The sequence below is a fragment of the Giraffa tippelskirchi genome, chromosome 1, assembly GCF_054371585.1.
Source record: "Giraffa tippelskirchi isolate mGirTip1 chromosome 1, T2T-mGirTip1v1.2.pri, whole genome shotgun sequence".
In the NCBI taxonomy this organism is placed as follows: Eukaryota; Metazoa; Chordata; class Mammalia; order Artiodactyla; family Giraffidae; genus Giraffa; species Giraffa tippelskirchi.
In genome coordinates this window covers 30,386,959-30,410,116 of record NC_137275.1, presented here as the reverse complement: position 1 = coordinate 30,410,116, position 23,158 = coordinate 30,386,959, and the positions used below count along the sequence as shown (strand labels likewise).

The window sequence follows — 23,158 nt, the reverse complement described above, 5'->3', positions numbered from 1 at the left end:
AGACAAGTGGCCCTTAGGAAGCATTACTATGAACAGAGTTAGTAGAGGTGATGGAATTCCAATTGAGCTATTTCAAATCCTAAAAGATAATGCTGTGAAAGTGCTGCACTCAATAGGCCAGAAGTGGCCACAGGACTGGAAAAGATAAGGTTTCATTCCAATCCCAAAGAAAGACAATGCCAAGGAATGTTCAAACTACTGCACAATTGCACTCATCTCACACACTAGCAAATTCTCCAACTTAGGCTTCAACAGTATATGAAGCTAGAACTTCCAGATGTTCAAGCTGGATTTAGAAAAGGCAGAGGAACCAGAGATAAAATTGCCAACATCTGCTGAATCATTGAAAAAGCAAGAGAATTCCAAAAAAGTCTACTTCTTTATTGACTACACTAAAATCTTTGACTATGTGGACCACAACAAACTGGAAAATTCTTCAAGAGATGGGAATACCTGACCACCTCCAGAGAAATCTGCATGTATGTCAAGAAGCAACAGTTAGAACCAGACATGGAACAACAGACTGGTTCCACATAGGGAAAGGAGTACATCAAGGCTGTATATTGTCACCTTGCTTATTTAACTTCTATGCAGAGTATATCATGCTAAATGCAGGGCTGAATGAAGCACAAGCTGAAATCAAGGTTGCCAGGAGAAATATCAATAACCTCAGATATGCAGATTGCTCCACCCTTATGGCAGAAAGTGAAGAGGAACTAAAGAGCCTCTTGATGAAAGTGTAAGAGGAGAGTGAAAAAGCTGGTTTAAAACTCAACATTCAGAAAACTAAGATCATGGCATCTGGTCCCATCACTTCATGGCAAATAGTTGGGGAAATAATGGAAACAGTGATAGACTTTATTTTCTTGGGTTCCAAAATCACTGCAGATAGTGACACCAGCCATGAAATTAAAAGATGCTTACTCCTTGGAAGAAAAGCTATGATCAACCTAGATAACATATTAAAAAACAGAGACATTACTTTGGCAACAAAAGTCCGTCTAGTCAAAGCTATGGCTTTTCCAGTAGTCATGTATGGATGTGAGAGTTGGACCATAAAGAAAACTGAGTGCCAAAGAATTGATACTTTTGAATTGTGGTGTTGGAGAAGACTCTTGAGAGTCCCTTGGACAGCAAGGACATCAAGCCAGTCAATCCTAGAGAAAATCAGTCCTTTATATTCATTTGGAAGGACTGATGCTGAAGCTGAAGTTCCAATACTTTGGCCACCTGATGCGAAGAACTGATTCATTGGAAAAGACACTGATGCTGGGAAGATTGAAGGCAGGAGGAGAAGGGAATGACAGAGGATGAGATGGTTGGATAGCGTCACTGACTCAATGAGCATGAGTTTGAGCAAGATCTGGGAGTTTGTGATGGACAGGTAAGCCTGGTGTGCTGTCCATAGGGTCACAAAGAGTTGGACATGACTGAGTGACTGAGTTGAACTGAACCCTATGCCTGGGTCTCACTGGATTTCTAAGCTCTCAGGTTTGTCCACAATAAATTTCCAGCAACTCATTAATTACAGTTCAGATGTTCCTACCCAGGTTCTAGTTCCTGTGGCGATTTCCAATTCTGAGTCTCTGCTCTTGAATGTCTCTTTAAATAACCCGAAACTCTGTTTATTCCAAAAGATTATACAATTTTGTTATTAGAATGAATGTGAGAGTTTGATTATTTCAATAATATAAAAAAGATGAAATGGCAGCTACAATTTCTGTGTATGAATTAAGTATAATGAAATTGCATATTCCAACTTATAATTTTTGAATAATTTTAAAAGAGATTCATAAAATATGCAGATTAGAATTACAAAGTCTTGCTGGAGCCCTTTATAAAAAATAAATAGAGTTATCATGTTCATTGATAGGAAAATCAAAATTCATAAAGTTGTTCATTCTCTCCAAATTTATCTACAGATTCCTTGTGCATGTTTGCATGCTCAGTCACTTCAGTCACTTCTGACTCTGTGAATCCATGGACTGTAGCCAGCCGGGCCCTTTTGTCCATGGGATTAGAATTTCACATTTAATTTTAGAAATCTATCTAGAAGAGCAAAGGGCTGAGAATAATCAAGGTATTCCAGAAGAGATACTAGGGGAGAGGGTGTTACCCTTCCAGATATTTTGAACAAGATGATCAAATAAGATATCCATCATGTACACCCACCCACCCCTAACAGCAATGATTTGGCATTTATTCACAAACATATGTGTCTTGTGGGAGCCCTGAGAGTCAGACAGGAGATTGTGAAATCTGGGTACAGTCCAAGACAAACAGTGACCTTTTGCGAGGGGAGGCTTGCAACCAGATGACTGACCCAGAGAGTGGGTTCCAGGCTGCACACATGGCAAAAAGTTCTGTACTCCTGAGAACTCAGCTATAGTATGTTTCTCTTTGGCTCTGTTACTAACATTGTATGCCAAGGAAATCAAGAGGAGCCATGCCCACTCCATGTTGAGTAATGAACATCCAGACCTCTGTCCCAGCTGTAGACCCTGAAGTGGCCCACAACTGGCTCAAACCCTGTGGGATCCTCAGAGACAAGTTGTACAAACTTTGTCAGACTGTGGATTCTGAGAAGGCCCTGTAACTGGGCTGTTTCCTGTCCAAGCCACAGTCCTCAAGTAGCCCAGCTGGTAGAGCAACCAGACAGGAAGCACTCTTGTCTGCACCTCAGGGTCCTGAAAGGTTCCTGTATTGAACTCCAATCTCCTCACAACCAGTCTACCAGCAGTCCTGAGGGTTCAGGGTCACAGAGGTAGTCATTCTAATTTGCAACCTAGAGATTCTGTTAAGATTCCAGATTTGATTTCAGCCCCTTCTAGCCACCATTTGAGAGCAGTCACAGTAACATGCAGACTAAGCAATAGACACTCAAAGCTGTGTCCCCAAAGATGCTGAAGAGTTCCCTACTTAATGAACATTGGGGTACATGCGTCTCTTTCAATTCTGGTTGCCTCGGTGTGTATGCCCAGCAGTGGGATTGCTGGGTCATATGGCAGTTCTATTCCCAGTTTTTTAAGGAATCTCCACACTGTCCTCCATAGTGGCTGTACTAGTTTGCATTCCCACCAACAGTGTAAGAGGGTTCCCTTTTCTATACATTTGAATCGGTTCTATTGAGATGGATGAAACTGGAGCCCATTATACAGAGTGAAGTAAGCCGGAAAGAAAAACACCAATACAGTATACTAATGAATATATATGGAATTTGAAAGATGGTAACGATAACCCTATATGCGAGACAGAATAAGAGACACAGATGCATACAACAGTCTTATGGACTCTGAGGGAGAAGGTGAGGGTGGGACGTTCTGGGAGAATAGCATTGAAACATGTATATTATCATATGTGAAACAGAACACCATTCCATGTTCAATGCATGAGACAAAGGCTCAGGGCCGGGGCAATGGGATGACCCAGAGGGATGGGATGGGGAGGGAGGTGGGAGGGGGGTCCAGGAAGGGGAACACATGTAAACCCATGGCTGATTCATGTCAATGTATGGCAAAAACTACTACAATATTGTAAAGTAATTAGCCCCCAACTAAAATAAATAAATTTATTAAAAAAAAAAAAAGAGTTCCCTACTTAGCTGCAACCCCATCATAGCTACAGTCCATTTACAGACCTGCTGCTCAGGGATCCAGTAGGAGACATTTCTGTCTGTGCTCTCAGAGATCCTGAAAGGACCCTACGCTCAGTTCCAGCCCCTTCTAGCTATAGTTCATAAGTCTACTTTTGGATGGGTGTGTAGAGAGAATGTTGTATGTACATATAATGGGATATTATTCAGCAATGAAAAAGAGTGAAATGTTGCCATTTGTGACAAAATGAATGAAACATGTTAAGTGAAATATGTCAGACAGAGAAAAACAAATAATGTAAGATTTCACTGAAATGTGGAGTCTTAAAAAAAAAAGCCGCTTCAAAGAGGAGAGGAGATTGGTGGTTGTCAGGGACGGATAGGGATGGGGGAATTTAGGGAGATGTTGATCAAAGGGTACAAACTTTCAGTTAAGAGGTGAATAAGTTCTGGGGATCTAATATTCAGTGTGGTGACTAATAGTATTGTTAACAATACAATACTATATACTCAAAAGTTCCTAAGAGAGTAGATATTAAATGTTCTTACCATAAAAATAAGTAAATATGTGAGATTATTATTATGGTGAACGTTTTTCTACACTTCTCTGTATAGCAAGTTATTGTGCTGTGCACTTTAAATTTTCACAATGTTATATGTCAATTACTTCTCTTTTGTTTTTTTTGACCATGCCATATATCAGGTGGGAACTGAATTCATCAACCAGAGAAGGCCATACTCCTTGTAGTGGAAGCATGGAGTCTCAGTCACAGGACCCCCAGGGAAGTCCAGTTCTGTCTTAATAAAGTTAGAAACAAGAACTAACATAGAAGAAAGCAAATATCATAATGAATCAAAGAAAAACTACTTAAGTAGTGAAAATTCTTAATGATATAGGAAGCATTGCAGATAAGTAGGAAAAAGAAAAAGCTTTGAATAAATTATAATGGTACAATTCTGTATCCCTGGTCAATAGTAGGAAGAAAAAAGAGAAAGAAGAGGGGTAGAGAAGGAAGGAGACAGGGGAGAAGGAGGAAGAAGGAAGAGCAAAGGAAAAAAGGTAAAAAGAAGAGAAATTGAGCCCAACATACAAAATATACAAAAATAAATTACTAAGTAGATTAAAATCTTCAAAAGCAAAACCATGATTTCTTTGAAGACAATATAAAAGGAAATCTTTATGCTTTTAGAGTAAGAAAGGATTTCCTCCAGTGTTTAAAAAAAGAAAATGGCTAATTATTTTACTTCATTAGGTTTAAAACCCAAAGGTCTTCATACGATATTTAAGAGCATGAGAAGCACATCATAAACTGTCAAAGTCTCTGCAGTATATGAAACTAACAAAGGCTTATCTAGAATATAAAAAGAATTTATTGAAACAATAATGAAGACACAAGCAATCCTTTAGAAAAAAGTGGACTAACAAAAGAGAAGGATATTCATGGAAAAGAAACAAAAGTAGCCCATAAAATATGAAAAGTTACTCAAGCCAGTAATAATGAAGGAAATCTAAATGAAACCTAAGAAAGTATTTCAGATCTGTCACTTTGACAAAGCTCAGAAAAATCATTTCTTTGGGAGATTATAACATTACAACATGGTGACAGTTGCTGAACTTTGTAAACATAATAAATAATCATTGCACACGAGTGAATTTTATGGTATGCCAATTATTCCTCATTGATTAATAAAACTCATTCAATAATATGCTGCCTAAAGATGTGGTACAATGAGGAATAAAATGCTGTGCTGGTTAAGGTGAAAATTTGTATAGTCTTGGTTAAAGTATAATTTTTTGACAAAAGTCTGAAGTTACCTAGTAGGGGAAAATACAGATACATATTTAAACATAGATATATGGTTACATCCTGTTGGTATGTTTACTCTTCTACAACAGAGGGCATACACAAGAATGTTCATAATAGCAGTATTATATAATAAATTATAAATAGCTAGTTGTGTGCGTACTAAGTCTCTTCAGTTGTGTCTGACTGCAAACCTAGGGACTATAGCCGCCAGGCTCCTCTGTCCATGGGATCCTCCAGGCAAGAAAACTGGAATGAGCTGCTATGCTCTCCTCCAGGGGATCTTCCCAACCCAAGGATCGAATGTCTCCTATGTCTCCTGCTTGGCAGGCAGGTTTTTTACCACTAGCTCCACCTGGGAAGCCCAAGTAGCTAGTTGTCGATACACAAAACATCAGGTGTACAAAAATAATACTATCTGCAGAGCTTAACAAAAAAAAGAAAACACACGATTGTATCTTAAAAATTATTCTGCATAAATAACACTTCTGTATTTGTATGTATAATATTAAAAAATTAAATTGTAGAGTGTTAAAGAAATCATATATAATGATAGATGTAAAATTTCCAAGAAAATGTTCACCAAAGTCAGGCTTGTGGTTTCTACTGACAGAAGAGTGTTTCTAAGAACTGTAATGATCTATTTCCTAACTTACTTTATAAGGCATACAGAAGTTTATTTTATTATTTCTCTCAACTGTATACTTACATCTCTTCACTTTTTATTGGTATGATATTTTCTAAAATATGAAATTACATGTATAATATTTTAAAATATATAAAATATTTGTATCTACTGATTTATATTGATAAATTTCTGAGTCGACTGAAGGACTTGAAAAGATGTTTGTAATGCACATCATAGAAAATTAAGGACTTAGATTTCCTAAAATGCCAGACCAATTAGAGATCAATAGGATAAAGAGTCCAAAGAAAATGGAATAATTGCTGGCTACCTAAGAAAAGATCTGAGGATAAGAGCTAAATTGTTCAAAAATTTTAAAGGGCATTGTAGCAAAGATGTAGGTACAAATTTTAGGGAAATACTTCTTTTTTTTTTTTTGGTAACAACAGATCTGGAACAATCTAAGTATAGCTTTCACACTAGACAAATTAAATGTTTTGTTACATACATTCATATGAATATTACTAAATCAATTTAAAGAATAATGTAGGTTTTAATATGTTGTGAGGAAAGATGTCAAATCTATATTAAGTGAAAATAGGTAAAGATAAATATAATTGTTCCTACTGGTAAAAAAATATATATATATACATATATATAGGCAAGGCAAGTGTTAGTCACTCGGTTGTATCTGACTCTTTGCGACCCCATGGACTGTAGCTCTCCAGGCTCCTCTGTCAGTGGAATTCTCTGGACAAGAATACTGAAGTGGGTAGCCATTTCCTTCTGCAGGGGATCTTCCCAACCCAGGGATCAAACCCAGGTGTCATGCATTGCAGGCAGATTCTTGACCATCTGAGCCACCAGGGAAGCCCATATATGTATATACATATACATATACATATACATATATATATATGTATATATATATATATACACATACATACATACACGTACACACACACACCCATACACATAAATTTATGTTTAATACTTAGAAAATATCTTAATGTAAAGACAAAAGATAAGAGTGCTTATGTAGGAAAAGCATAAAGCCAATTATCATTCATTATATACATACTTTTGTTCCATTCAAATTTTTAGCAATTTGTACTAGCTATTTTTTTCATTACATCAAGAATGAAATTATACTCATAGTGTCTTCAGAACTGCTTAATAAAGAAGACGAAAGAGTAGAGCAATGAAAATCGACGACAGTACTTACAGTAAGTGAGAAACCTGTTAACGGTGGTAAAGTTAAAAACTGGCCATTGATCCTAAGGACTACATATTTTGTATAACATGTATCCATACAGAATCCTTTGCCTTTCCTATATTTATGCATAATACAACAAATGTCTCAGAAAGTTATCAGTTGGAACTAGGACAGCATCTCTAGTTATCAGAATATATTACTAGCTCTGTGTTTTGCATTTGTTTCTGAGAGAAGAATTGAGGCCAAGGCACTGGTCTTATTTATCTCAAATCCGTAGAGCCTAACACTTTGCCTACACCGAGAAAGCACTTGCGTGTGCCTGCTCAATCACTTCAGTCCGATCCAACTCTGTAATTCTATGGACTGTAGCCCACCAGGCTCCTCTGTCCTTGGGATTTCCCAAGTAAGAACACTGAAGTGGGTTGCCATGCCCTCTTCCAGGGGATCTTCCTGACCCAGGGATCAAACCCAAGTCTCTCGTGTCTCCTGCATTGCTGGTGGATTCTTTACTATTGAGCAACCAGGGAAGAACCCAGGAATGTTTATTGGTTGCTGTGTTATTTATTGTTAAATCAACACAGTGTAAATTCAAAGTCATGTGTAAAGCTAAGGATTTTTAAAGTGTTTTTTTTTTTTTAATCTTAGTTCTGTGAAACAGTGTGTCTATAAAAATCAGTGTTATGGACTGAACTGTGTTCCTCTTTTATTAAAACACCGAAGTCCGACAGTATTTGAAGGTAGATCTTTTAAAGGTAACTAATATAAATGAGATCATAAGAGTGGGCCCTAATCCGATATGATAGATCACCTTATAAGAAGAATAAGAGACACTAGGATATACACATGGGCTTCCCAAATGGCACTAGTGGAAAAGAACCTGCCTGCCAATGCAGGAGACACGAGACACAAGTTCAGTCTGGTCAGGAAGATCCCCTGGAGGAGGACATGGCAACCCACTTCAGTATTCTTGCCTGGAGAATCTCATGGGCAAAGGAGCCTGACAAGTTACAGTCCATAAGGTTACAAAGAGTAGGACATGACTGAAAAGACTTAGCACGTGTGCAGGTTATGCATATATAGAGAAAGGACCATGAGAGGACAAAGCAAGATAGTGGGCATCCACAAGCTGTTCAGATAGGCCTTAAGGAAAACCAGCCCTGACAAAACTTTGGTCTTGGACTTCTATCTTGCCAAACTGAGAGAAAATAAATTTCTGTTTTTAATGCCACCCAATCTTTTAAACTTAGTTATAAGAGCCCTAGCAAACTACTGTATTAAGGAAGTTAAATTAGCTAATATTTCTAATATCCAATATGATCTTTGTTAATTCATGTTTCTTAACAACTCTCAAATTGTATTTGGAGTGATAACAAATGCTGGAGAGAGTGTGGGGAAATGGGTTCACTCCTACACTGTTGGTGGGAGTGTAAGTTGATACAGTCACAATGGAAAACAGTAGGAAATTTCCTCTAAAACATAAAACTAAAATTACCATAGGAGTCAACAATCCTATCCATGGGCATGTGGAAAAAAACTATAATTCAAAAAGATGCATGCACCCCTATGTTCCCAGCAGCAATATTCACAGTAGCCAGGACATGGAAACAGCCTAAATGTCCACCAACATATAAATAGATCAAGAAGATATAACACATATATACAACAGAATGCTACTCAGCCATAGAAGAAAATGAAATAATTCCATTTGCAGCAACATGGAAGCAACCAGAGATTATCACTGTCCAGAAGCAACAGTTAGAACCGGACATGGAACAATTGACTGGTTCCAAACTGAGAAAGGAGTACATCAAGTCTGTAATTGTCACTCTGTTTATTTAATTTCTATGCAGAGTACATCATGAAAAATGCCTGGATGGATGAAGCACAAGCTGGAATCAAGATTGCCAGGAGAAATATCAATAACCTTAGATATGCAGATGACACCACCCTTATGGCAGAAAGTGAAGAAGAACTAAAGAGCCTCTTGATGAAAGTGAAAGAGGAGAGTGAAAAACCTGACTTAAAACTCAACATTCAAAAAACAAAAATCATGGCATCCAGTTCCATCACTTCATGGCAAATAGATGGGGAAACCAAGGAAACAGTGACAGACTTTATTTTCTTGAGTTCCAAAGTCACTGCAGATGGTGACTGAAGCCTTGAAATTTGGAGAAATTTGGTGTTGGAGAAGACTCTTGAGAGTCTCATGGACAGCAAAGAGATCAAACCAGGACTGATGCTGAGGCTGAAGCTTCGATACTTTGGCCACCTGATATGAAGGACTGACCCATTGGAAAAGACCCTGAAGCTGGGAAAGATTGAAGGTAGGAGGAGAAGGGGATGGCAGAGGATAAGATGCTGGCATGGCATTGCCAGCTAGATGGACATGGGTTTGAGCAGGCTCTGGGAGTTGGTCATGAACAGGGAAACCCAGAATACTGCAGTCCATGGGGTCACAGAGTCAGACACAATTGAGCAACTGAACTGAACTGATGCATACGTATAACTCAATCACTATGTTATATAGCAGAAATTAATGCATTTTAAATCAACTATACTTCAATTAAAAACAGAACAAAACAGTATTTGGAGTGAAAGCCAGCTTCAGTGATGCAATCAGACAAGAGCTAGACATTTAAAATTGCAAAGCAAAATCATTTTTTATTAGGAAAGACAGGTGATTAAAAATAGAATGTACATAACTAGTGAAGTGAAAAATATACTGTTTTTAACATCTTGAGTCATAAACTCTTTCAAGTTTCTGCTTAATTTTTCAGTTTTCTGTATTATACTCCTCCAAAAGTATAAAGCATACTAGGAAACTTCTCAGTATGACCCATTATGATGAAGCAGTTCTCATAGGACTTACTGAAGTTTCATCCCAAATTCATGAGAGATAGGAATACATGGTACTCTGGTCCAAAAGGAGGATGGTTTAAATTGTAAATCTAATATTCCATGATTTTCAAAATTTGTAGAGCAAAATTCAGACAAAATAAGTTATATACCACATTTAATACCACTGTTAATATGGCTCAGGTTCCAGACTATTACTAAAATCAGGCAAGGAGGCTATCTTCCTCTTTTAACAAACATTCCACTCACTTAACCAGTAAGAAATCAAACGTCTCTTCTATGAAAACTCAGTGTATTAGACTTATTTGTGATATCCTGCATCTGACAAAAATACATATTCCATTGGATTGACATTTATTGGCAGGTTTTGTATTTCATTTTGTTTTGGTAACAATCTTGTAAGTATTGAAGTATCCTAATAAATAGAGGACTGTGAAGAAAGAGGAATCATGGCAAGAAATTTCTTGCCTCCCTTCCCCAATTAGTTATTGAACCACAGTTCCTTGATATCAATTGTGGAGTTTTTGTGAAAGTGAAAGTTTTAAAAATATATTCCTTTCCTCTTCCTAGACTTTTCTGAAACCTCCTCAGCATCTTCTGATAATTACTTTAGAATGAAAAGCAGAGTCTCTTACCCAATACTTCACTGTAAAACTGATCCCAAAGCTGAGGGTCGAATTGTTGGAGCCAGAAGTCAAAGAAAACTGTAAACATTAAATTTTTTACCCTTTGCAGAAAGGTCATTTTGTCTGGTAGTCCTGCCATGACAACAGGCACGTAGGAAGGTGGAGATGGAAGTTGCCCACAGTATTTCTCCATTGTACTACCCAAGGAGAGTCTTAGTGTGTACACAAAAGGGATTCCCAGAATCTCAGCAATCAGCTCACCACAGGGTATCACAGGGTCTATGACCATAACGTTATAGTTGGTGTCCTGGAGTTTCTTCATGATTGTCTCGTTGTAGACAACACTCTCACAGACAAGTTTTAAATCTGCACTTATTTGAAGAAAAAAATCTTGAAGTTTCTTTGCTGATTGCCAGGGTGACAATGTTGGCATGACGTTAACAGACACATCTAAAAATTCATTTAGACTATTTTCAGCAGCCTCTTTGTCCTGCGGCACTGAGAACATCTCAAAGTTCAGTGTGGAGGGCTTGTTGTTGTCAATGAGAAAATTTTGTGAAGACACCAACACAGTCACTTCATGGCCTCTTTCCATGAGTTTCTCCAGAACAACCTTTAGATTGAGCCAGTGGCTCATGTCACAGGGCCACACCAGGACCTTCTCACAGAATCCACAGCCAGTGTAGCAGAGCTGCAGCAGTAGAATCGCTGAAACCCATTTCTTGGACATCATGATAGCAGCTCCCTCACACACTGCTCTGCGAACGCTGAATGTTTGTTTGGCACAAAATTGAAGTGGCAATTTAGACATCGATCAAGTTAAAAATTAATTTCTGGAGTTAGGAAACTTATACGCAGAGAATTTTGCCGGTTGTTAACTGGGCATGATATTTGTTCAGGAGAAGATAGGAAATATTTATATATTTTTGAGGAAATGATTGCGACCTTCTAGGAGTTTTAAAAATAGATTAAAATGAAAAAAAGAATGTTTTATTGACATTTTAAAAATATGATAGAACCCATTTCAATATATCTAGCAAATAATATGGTGCATCTCATGGAACATGATGATTAATAATTTGGGGAAACACGAAAATGCATGTCTTGTCATAATGTTGGTCACATGCTAGCATGTAGATAAAACACATACATTGCCTATTATAGGAGGAACATGAATATGCTAAATGTTGTACAAAGATACAGCATTTCAGGGTCTCAGAATATGCTGTCACTCTAATGTGAAGAAAATCAGACAAAGCTTCAACACAGAGGGGACATTTCAGCTGAACTCAGAAGCAAAGAATACAGGAGAAGGGTTTTAAAGTTGAATAGAAGAAAAGGATAAAAAGATGAATGATATGTTAGTCATGGTCATTTAAGTGTACAGTTGTTAGTTCAGTATGTATGGAGCAGGGGCTAACACAGAACTGTGCAGAAAAGGGAAATATTAGTTAAAATAGGACACTTTGGAGAGGCTTAAATGCTATACTTTGGGTTCAGTTTTAATCTTCATAAAAAGACGTGTACTCAAATTTTCAGATCAGGTACAGAAAATGATCATATATGTCCTTTAATAAACCTAAACTGGCATCTGAATATTATTTGAGTTGCAGAGAAAAAAAGCATACATAAGTAGTTAAAATCAAATTTTAGGACAGCAGGATTTGATCAGAGTATCAGGGAGAATATAATACTGGTTTGTGAATAGAGGGTTTAGAATGAGAGTCATGACTAATGAGAAGTGAGAGGTGCTCAGTCATTAACAAGGAAGTGCTTGGTTTATACTCTGAGCAATCAGAGAGTGATAAGAACTGTAGTAAAATCACGAAACACTAAAAGAGTAGAGTTATGGAAAATTTTTTTGACCGGCCATGTGTCATTAACAATTGAACATGTATGTGAATCTCAAGGGAGGGGAAATATTTAGGAGCACAGATTTTGTGTCCCATCATCGACCTGTATTTCAGTCCAATTCCAATTTCTCTTCAAAACGTTTGATATTTCATGTCTTCAACAAGCAACTGTTAGCACTTATTTTATACTGGATTCTATACCATGCACAGGGTATAAAGAAACAAGTAAGATACACTTTTAATTCAAAATGATCTCATAGATTATTGCAGAAAATAAATTAGCCCAGTAATTAATACTTCTCCCTTATACTTCTACAAATATAAGGGAGATGGATCATAGAAGGTATAGAGGAAATGAGGAAGGGCAAAGCTCATGAAGGAGGTTACTTGGTGGAGGAAGATAATGATGAAATTATAAGTTAGCTAAGTCTTTAAGAGTCTACTTATTAGGTTGAAAAGTATTACTTATAAGTGAAAGAGAATGTTAATGTATCTGTGTTCTAAGAATTGTGACATAGTTATACCAAGGGTTATGTTCAGTTACAAAATAATATTCATTTCAATAATTTGAAAGAGACATATTGAAATTTCAAGTCCCTTGAGAGCTTTTCTGTTTTGCCAAAACAAAAACCCAGAGTAGCTTTGCTTAAAGATGCAAAGAATAATCTAGGATCAAGGATTGAGAGTTGTGTTGTGTTGCATAATTAGACTTTGCATAAACTCTGCTAATGACTGGTAAAAAGCATAATTCAAAAGAGAATCAGAAAATACAAAGCTACAACAGAACCATAAATTCACTAAGAGAAAACAGATAATGTTATAATCTTAGAGGATAAAAGTCATTTTACACAGGATAAATAGCCCAAAAGTGATTAAACAAAGATTGATAAATGTATCTAATCACTATGATGAAGTTCATATGTTGTAAAAAAGTTTAAATGAAGTCAAAGAGAGAGCAGAGATATATAGTACAGGTTAGAAATTGACCTCAGTATACATGTTATTGGGCTTCCATGGTAGCTCAGCTGGTAAAAAAAAATATGCCTGCAATGCAGAAGACCTGGGCTCAAACCCTGGGTTTGATCCCTGGGTTGGGAAGATCCTCTGGAGGAAGGCATGGCAACCCACTCCAGTATTCTTGCCTGAATAGAGAAATATCTCTAAGTTGTTTTATTATATGAGAAAACTAAGGTAGAGCTCAGATTTTGAAGAATTATTCATTTTCATAAATTTAAAAGTATAGGCATATATTCACTTACATCCAACTGAAACATTGAAAATTCTGAATAAAATATAAAATTGTCCCAAAAAATTCATTTCTGATTTTCAAGAAAGTAAAAAGTCAGCAGACAGAATCCCTAAACAAAGTCAAGGCAGGAATTCCGATATTCAATCTTGTTTCTTTGCAGAACACACAGTAGGTGCCAAGAGTGGAGAGAAGGAAAGTCTGAAGCCTTGCCAAGATCCTACACCCTGCGTATGTTCATGTAATGATAGATTCTCAAGATATGGCCTCCCTTTTACAAACAAATTCACTTACACAGAAGTTTACAGGAAGGGTAATTGCTAGTTTTGACTTGGTGCTGTGTAGATGAAAAAGATCTCTTAGAATTCTTAACAGTCACTCTTCATATGGATTTCCAGTTCAAACTAGAAAAGCCTCTTTGAAGAAACTTTGAACCCAACTTCAAAGGTTCCCACTGATAAAATTTGAAGGTAAATAAACACCTCCCTGTTAAAAGAAAACAAGGCTTCAGGACTGAGAAAAGCAAAAGCAGCAGAGGCCAGAAATATGAATTCAGTGATTTAAAATATTACTGTATGAAATGAAAAATAAAATTATTTTTTACAATAAATTTAAGGGTATGAAAGCAAAGTCTGAAAATATTGGTAAGAAACAAAAGATTAAACAGAATAATTGTGAAAATTTGCAGAAGAAACAAAGTCAATTTCTGGAATTTAAGAATTCAACAAATCAGATTTAAGTTAATGAATAGATTGAAGAGTAGATTAAGCACAGCTGTACAAATGAACAGTGACCAAAAGAGAAATCAAAACATGTTATGTAGAATTAAGTTCTGAATAAAAAATGGAAACAAAGATAGAATGTTAAAGATGCATGAAGAATAGACTAAGGCCTTTGAATCTAGTTATTGGTTTTGTCTACTCAGGGCTTCCTCTTTGAAGTCTTTCTTTACTCTTTAGAGCTTGCACATTTTTCATGCAGCCAGACTGCACAACTAAGCCCTAAATTTCTGTTCTTTTACCCAAATCTTCCAATTACTTTAAATTTTTAAAATAGTCATTTTAAACATAAGCAATTATAAATTAAGTAGAGATTTCTGTATATCCTTCAGGATTATTACTATGTTTTCCCAAGAGTGATTTTCTATTTTCACTACTCCTTCTGAATTATTCACTGGAATTTTATTGTCAAGGATTATAAAAATATGTGCCAACATATGATTAGTACGATTTGCAGTCTCACAGTATCTCCCGTCAAGATGCTTGTTAATCACAAAGGGGAAAATAGGGAGAATCCTGGCAGACACATTCATAACCAAGTGATCAAAATCCGGTCACTAGTAATAAACTGTTTATATGTACCTTTGATGCATCACACTTGTGAAGGACTTGTGAAGGACACAAGTTTACTTCTATAGCATTCTTACCCTGAATACATCATCTCTCCATAATCACAACAAAATACCAGAAAAAAAGTTGAAGGATATTGTAAAAATTAACTAGCCAGTGCTCTTCAGAAAAACAAAGACAGTCTGTGGGAAAAGTCACAAACTGAAGAGTAGAGAGATTGGACAAGTAAATGCAAGAAGGAGACTTGGATTGTATACTGAAAAGAAAAAAGGATATCAGCAGAATAATTGATAATTTGTAATATGAATTTCTAGTTTTGATAATTTTATCATGATTATGTAAAATATTGATCTTAAAAACCCCTGTTTGATCTCTGGGTGGGGAAGATCCTTTGGAGAAGGGGTAGGCTACCCACTTCAGTCTTCTTGGGCTTCCCTGGTGGCTCAGCTGGTAAAGAATTTGCTTGCAATGTGGGAGACCTGGGTTTGATCCCTGGGTTGGGAAGATCCCCTGGAGGAGGGCATGGCAACCCACTCCAGTATTCTTGCCTGGAGAATCCCAAGGACAGAGGAGCCTGGGGAGCTGCAGTCCATGAAGTCACAAAGAGTCGGACACCAGTGAACAACTGAGCAACTAAGCAGGAGCAGGAAAGATTCAGTGGGTTAGAAATTAGCTGTCCTTCTACTGTTTTCCAGTAGGTGGCATGATAGCACAAGTTTTTTTTTTTTTTTCTTACATGTGCTCTCTCTAGTTCTATTTGAGAGTAAACACTTTCCACCCTCCACTAACTCTGTCAGAGGTGTTTGCTGGTGCTGGCATGTCACTGCTTTGGAGTCCTCAATGCCCTGCTAACCACTGGTGTCACTGGTATTGCTACCTGAGGCTCCAGGAGAGTTGGTGCTTCTGCTGGGTCTGTCATCTCCTGAGTCACATACAGTTCTTGGTCTCCGGTCTCCACAGGGCTGATGGAATTTTGGGGAAGTAGGGATCACAAGTTCCTCTGCTGTGAGTGTTTGGTCTTTATCAGTGGAGCTGGAGATCAAACATTATTCTGTTTCATAGACCCCTTACTCATTTACTATGAGTGCTGATGGCAACTGACACAAGCCTCTCCATCCATTACATGGGGATGACTGAAATTGGAGAAAGAGAAACAGGGCCACAGATGGAAATAAATAAGAAGAATGAACTAAGTGGTAGGAGTTATTTAGTCTGATAAATGTCTGAAAAGGACTGGAGAGCAGCTATGTTAGAAAGGGATCTTAGAGATTGATTGATGTGTTGGTCACAAAGGTATATACATTTGATATGCAAATCACCGTGTGTTTTATGTACTTTAAACAGATACATGCAAATTATTTATTAATAAAAGATAATAATGAGACACCACTGCACTTCATTATGCTTACAATTAATGTAAAAGAACAAAAAGAAATGTCCAGTTAAGTGAAAATGGAGAACAATTGGAATACTAGTAAATGGCTGATGAGATTATTAGTTGGTACAAGAACTTGAAAATTAGCAGTATTTTCTAAAGTTAAACAGATTCATACCCTATGACTTGGCAATTCCTTCCTTATATATACACCTTGTAGTACAACATACTTGTATTCACCAAAAGACATGTACAAGAATGTTCATAGCAGTGTTTATCATACATAGCCAAAAGCAAGACAGCCAACATCACCACTGACAGTAGAATGGATAAGTAAAATTTACGTTAATTCAAAAGATTCTGTATAGCTATGAGAATGAACACACTAATTCACATGTGACAACTTGGACAAATATAGAAAGCATAATGTTAAATAAAAGGAGAAAATACAAAAGAGCCATAATGTGTGGTTCATTTACACAGTTTAAAATTGGTCAAATTTAATCTGCAGTGTTAGAAGTCAAGAAAGTTGTTATCCTCAGATGGGTGTAGTCAGGACTGATATGAGGAAGGTTAGGGAATTATGGGTGTAATAATGTTTGGCTTCTTGGTTTGAGTTCTGGTTGCATGGGTTTATACTGCGACATTGCAATGAGCTGTACAATTTATGACATGTTTTACTTGAAAGAAAGGTTACACAGAATCGTAAAAAGCTCACAGCACTAACCATAGGAAAGCCATATGTGAAAAGGAATTAAAAGCCTATGTGAGGGCAGATTAACAGAGATCCACATTTTCCAGGGAAAAGAGGAGATGTTGGCAATGGCGATTAGAACGGGAGTGGGATACAGAAAAACAAACAAACACACAAAAACCAATGGGCCTCAAAAGGCAGCCACAAATCAAATGCAAAAAATGTACTGAGTAATTTAGTACAGTTTCAGGCAAGTGTGCTAGAGGGGAAATATTATGAGGCTCATTTATTTTATCTGATTTTTTTAATGGTCTGGAAAAAGATAGGGTTAGTTATAGGGAATATATCTAAAATTTAGCAGCAGGGAAAGAGGGACCAACATGGAACCTATATGGTACTTACAGGTAAAAGCAGGTGTCAGCCACAAACTGGCACTTGCCATGGACACTTGCCACCTGCCTCTACAAGGATTAATGTCCTGCTAAAGCTGCTGACCTCCAACACCCCCTGAAGGAGTTCAAGGTGAGAGAATAGAAATGAGGTGCTCTGTGCTCCAGGAAACTGGCAGAGCATGTCCTCAGATAGTTAGATTTTCTCAGGAGTTGATTTTATAAGCCCAATTCTTATATCTCCATATATCTAGAAAAGCACTAAAATCCTGCTTCGTGGTGACAATTGCTTCTCATGAATAGCAGAAGCTTCATGAGACCAGCAGAAACTTTCTACAAAAATTATGCACTTGATTGCATGTCCTCCCCCTTTACCAAAATCACATATACACTGACCTTCCCCCCTTACCTCTTTGGAACAGTTTCTCAGTGCTACCTGAAGGGCTGTCTCCTAGGCTGCAGTCCTCATATTGTCCCCAATAAAACTTAACTTGCAACTCTCACATTGGGCATTTTTTTTTTTTTTTTGTCAACACGGGGTATATTGGCTGAGTGGTACATAGATTAGTACTGGTTTTTCCTCCCTTCTGTCTGCAGAGTGCTGGGAAAAATAGAGAGACCAGGAAACCAAAAGACACAGGCAAAATGGAACCATTCAGTTTCCTTATTAATTTAACTCTTTTCATTACAACATTCAAGTCCTTGGCCTTCCTGTGGCTATAGCAAAAGCTAGTTCCTAGTCCTGCCCACTTGAGAACTACCTATGGGCTGCATGTACAGCAAATCTCTCTGAGGTTTGAAGAGGAATCAGACTCAGTGTAGTTTGAAGATACCTTGCAGAACAATTGGCCAGGACAAGATTTATTCATAGATTCACTCCTGAATATGAAAAATGATCTGCCTATATTCCCAGATAGGCCTGTCCCATTCAGAGTTAGAAGCATATTTAAAATTGAATTGATGATCATTTTAATTTACTTCATTCGTAAAAGATATCCTCACTGACAAATAAAGCAGAGCTTTTAACCAGTGCAATTAGATATTTCCTTGCTGAGTGAGTGTTAGTCACTTAGTCGTGTCTGACTCTGCAATACCAAGGACTGCAGCCCACCAGGCTCCTCTATCCAAGGGACTCTGCAGGCAAGAATACTGGATTGGGTAGCCAATTCCCTTCTCCAGAGGGATCTTCCTTACCCAGGGATCAAACCCAGGTCTCATGCATTGCAGGAGGATTCTTTACCACCTGAGCCACCAGGGAAGCCCATTTACTTACTTCTATCTCTTTCAAAATAGATATTTGAGGGGTTTTGTTATTGCTTGTTTGTTTTTTACATTTTATTTTTCTAGTCTTTCTCACAGAACTGAAGAAAGGCTATTGAAATGGACACTTCACAGCATGTGACGTTATGAAACCTCTTGTGTTCAAAGAAAATAATATCAAATATATAAACTCATCTGTTTCAGGATCGGGTTACAGTTCACAGGTGTTTCTAATACTTTAAGAGTGTAATTACAAACAGAGGACAATTTGGATTTTACCAGTTCTTTTTGAAAATATACTTCTATTTGAAATAAAATAGTCAAGGTAGTTATTGTTGTCCAACTACATTTAGTAACATGAGGAGCATAAAGGATTTAAGTAAATAAGATATTCAATTTCTTAAATACTTCTGCAGCTAGATTATTGTCCTGTGAAAATGAGAAGTTGGGAACATTCTGTATCACAAAGGCTTTACACATGTTATATAATCTGCCACGACACTGTTTGAGAAGGGAGATTTTGTATATTGCAGAGGCGTTTATTTTCTACAAATATTTATTGACTATGTTTTATTTACATAGTCCCATGATAGTATAATCAGGGCATTGTCATTGCAGAGTTCTGTGTAGTTTGTTATAAATAATATTCAACATAAATGTAATCCTTCGTAATTGATATAGAATTGCTGCTATTGTTCAGTTGCTCAGTCGTGTCTGACTCTTTGCGACCCCGTGGACTGCAGCACGCCTGGCCTCCCTATCCTTCACTACCTCCTGGAGCTTGCTCAAACTCATGTCCATTGAGTCAATGATGCCATCAACCACCTCATCCTCTGTTGCCCCTTTTCCTGATGCCCTCAATCTTTCTAGAGTAAAAGAATAGTATCTTGCATATTACCTTTGCAAGAAAGTACCATTGGGAGCATCACTTAATTGCTGTTAATTAGTGTCCCTGCTACTACTAACAGATCTAGAGAAAAAAGCATGCAGGAAAGAATAAAATAGAAAAAGAAAGAAAGGAAGACTCATGACGATCAGAGAAATAATACAAACAATAAACCATAACTGGCCTTGACAGTTTGTTTTATTTTGTTTGATTTTCATAAAGAATCTGTAAGGCAAGAAACCCTGAGGCTTGCCCAAGATCCCTGAGCAATTAAGCTGCAGGCAGTGCTGGCCAAAGCACCCAGGGGAGCCTCAGGATGGAGAGATAGTGAGAGGCAGAGAAGAGTATAAATTCAAGTTCCCAGTGTCTAATCCTAGGATTTTTAAAGCTTCCTAAGACAAAGAAAAAATGGAGAATGAAGAAGGGAAAGTAAATTGGGTATCACTTCAAAAGTATTCTTAGTAGTGTCATAATTTATCCATAAAAAGCAGAGACATTACTTTGCCAACAAAGGTCCATCTAGTCAAAGCTATGGTTTTTCTGGTAGTCATGTATGGAAGTGAGAATTGGACTCTAAAGAAAGCTGAGTGCTGAAGAATTGATGTTTTTGAACTGTGGTGTTGGAGAAGACTCTTGAGAGTCTCTTGGACTGCCAGGAGATCCAACCAGTCAATCCTAATGGAAATCAGTCCTGAATATTCATTGGAAGGACTGGTGCTGAAGCTGAAACTCCAGTACTTTGGCTACCTGATGCGAAGAACTGACTCATTGGAAAAGACCCTGATGCTGGGAAAGATTGAAGGCAGGAGGAGAAGGGGATGACAGAGAATGAGATGGTTGGATGGCATCACTAACTCGATGGACATGAGTTTGAGTAAACTCCAGGAGTTGGTGATGGACAGGGAAGCCTGGCAGACTGCAGTCCATGGGGTCGCAAAGAGACGGACATGACTGAGCAAATGAACTGAACTGAATTTATCCTCGTGAATGTATTTATACTTTCATTTATATTTGAAGGTATTTTCATTTAAATTTGAAGGTTGATTTGCACATTGAAAAGCTACTACCTAAATAGGCAAAAATAACAGGATTATTTGTTTGAGACAATATCATGCATATTAATACCACCATTCCATTATTTAGGAATTTTCAAAAAATAATATTCAATTGTGTACACATATTGAATAATAAGTAGTGGTAACGAACCTGCCTGGCAATGCAGGAGACATAAGAGACAAGGGTTTGATCCCTGGGTGGGGAACATCCCCTGGAGGATGAAATGGCAACACACTCCAGTATTCTTGCCTGGAGAATCCCATGGACAGAGGAGCCTGGAGGACTACAGTCCATGGGGCAACAAAGAGTCAGACATGACTGAAGTGACTTAGCCCACACATATTTACATCAACTTGGCATTTGCAGTGGTATGGAAATCTTTTGCTGTATCAACAATAAGAATAAATAAGATATCTGGAATTGTTAGTAAAAGAACTTTTTAGATACTTACCTAGGACTTTGCTGTAGTATGAATTCCACTCACCCCAGTAGGACTGAAATATATAGTCTTGCAGGGGATAAGATATGGTGTTTTTAAGCCTTTCACTGAAGGTCATCTGGTCAGTGAGCTCGGAAAGGGCTGCAGGTACATAGGACACAGGTGCTGGAATTTTTCCGCAGTGTCTCTCCACTGTTGACGCTGGGGAGAATCTCAGGGTGTACATAAATGGAATTCCTAATTTCAGAGCAACCAAGTCTCCGCAGATTGTTACTGGGTCGGCCAGCAACACATCAAAATGACTTTTCTGAAGTCTTGCCATTAACTTGGGGTTGTTTAATACTCCATCACAGATTTGTATATTAATTTGGAAGAAAGTATCTAGGAGTTTTCCTAGTTCTTTGTAGAAAGTCCAGAGTGTGAGAGGAGTCGGTCTGTGATCTATCCACAGCATTATCATATGTTCAATTAAGGAATCTATATTGCTCTTCTTGTAGGAAACAGGTATCACCTCAAAATTCACAGGAGAGTCAGGATTGGAGTTGATGAATAGAGTCGCTGATGAAGCCAGTACAGTCACATTGTGATTTCTTTGATTCAGCTCTTCTAAAATCATCTTAATATTTAACCAATGGCTACCATCCGTTGGCCAAATTAGCACATTCCCACTTAGAACAATTTCAATCAGAGTCAAATTAAAAATCAGGTAATGGTAAAACTTCTTAGTTATGATGACATCCATTATGGAAACCATCTTACTGTAGATCTTTTAAGATGAAAAGAAGCTTTCAATGTATAAAGTATTTAGGTAGATTATTTTGTTTTCAAATAAAATAATATTTAATGTGACGGCTACATTCTTTCATAACTCAACTGATCTATAGATTAAAAGGAAAACAATATAATTCAAGTTCTTAAATGCATTAATATGATTGTTACAACAAAAGAAATGAAATCTGGTACTATTTTAAAGAAAAATAAGCAGACAGGTTATAAGCCTGATATCTGTGTTTTCTGCAGTAGTAACTGTGATTTATAAAATGTATATTCAGATTAGTATATCCTTCCCCAAATTAGTTAGATGAAAAATAACAGTTCTCACTGCTATGGCCACTTTGTCAAGACTTACAGTCCTTTCAAGTTGGATGTCTTTAACTATAAGACATTTTTACATGCATTGTCTGATTCAATCCTCTTCATAGCTTGCTTGGCAGAAGTGATTCACTCCATTTCATGGATAATGAAACTAATGTTGAATTGCCTAATTCAAAGCGTATTTGACAGAATAGTACAACTGGGATGAGAGTCATGATAATTGTTTCATTCATTTTTGACTTCTTACAATGTCATGCCTCATCTTTGTAAGATTTAGGAACTCTGGCAATGCCCAGTGATGGGCATTATTATCATTTCCCCATGGCTCATATTTAGCAAAAAATTAAAAACAAGTTTCACTTAGAGGAGGTTTGCTAAAACACCTCAAGAAGTTGTTAGATTAACTGAGTAATAAATTACTACATATTTGATAGAGGACCTTTTTCTTCTGTAATAAAGCAAATTAATCACTGTCTCCTTGTTACAGGGAAATTTTTATTTTCATGCCTATGACGTATTTACACACAATCAAGGAGCTAGGGATCAGCACCCTAAGGAACCACACACTTTTTACTCAGAGCTGTTTAGTAGCTTAACTTAGGTGGACACTAGACTTTATCAGTCCCACATTCAGGAACTGTTCTTTAATAAAGTTTGTGACCCTGATGAATTACCAAGACCCTCTCAGCTTTAGAGATGATGCTAATTTGCTATATTACATTGTAAATTAGCAATAATATCTGCAAAGCTGCTTTGCAAACTGCTTGGCTCAGAGCAAGAGTTTAGTAATGCTGGA

At 37.2% G+C, this 23,158-nt stretch overlaps 1 protein-coding gene across 5 annotated transcripts in view; it reads right to left on the bottom strand.

Annotated features, from left to right (window-relative positions):
* LOC145514619 (UDP-glucuronosyltransferase 2A1) overlaps positions 1–23,158 on the bottom strand; it is a 52,028-nt gene that overhangs the window by 15,941 nt on the left and 12,929 nt on the right. For 2 of the 5 annotated variants that reach the window (XM_081512874.1, XM_081512884.1), the window contains exon 2: positions 21,280–21,911. The exons of 2 other annotated variants lie outside the window; for them this stretch is intronic. In XM_081512874.1, the coding sequence (XP_081369000.1) occupies positions 21,280–21,911 (632 nt within the window). Of the gene's footprint in view, positions 1–10,729; positions 11,454–21,279; positions 21,912–23,158 lie in introns of those variants that run through there. One more of the 5 variants, XM_081512894.1, reaches the window with a different exon arrangement.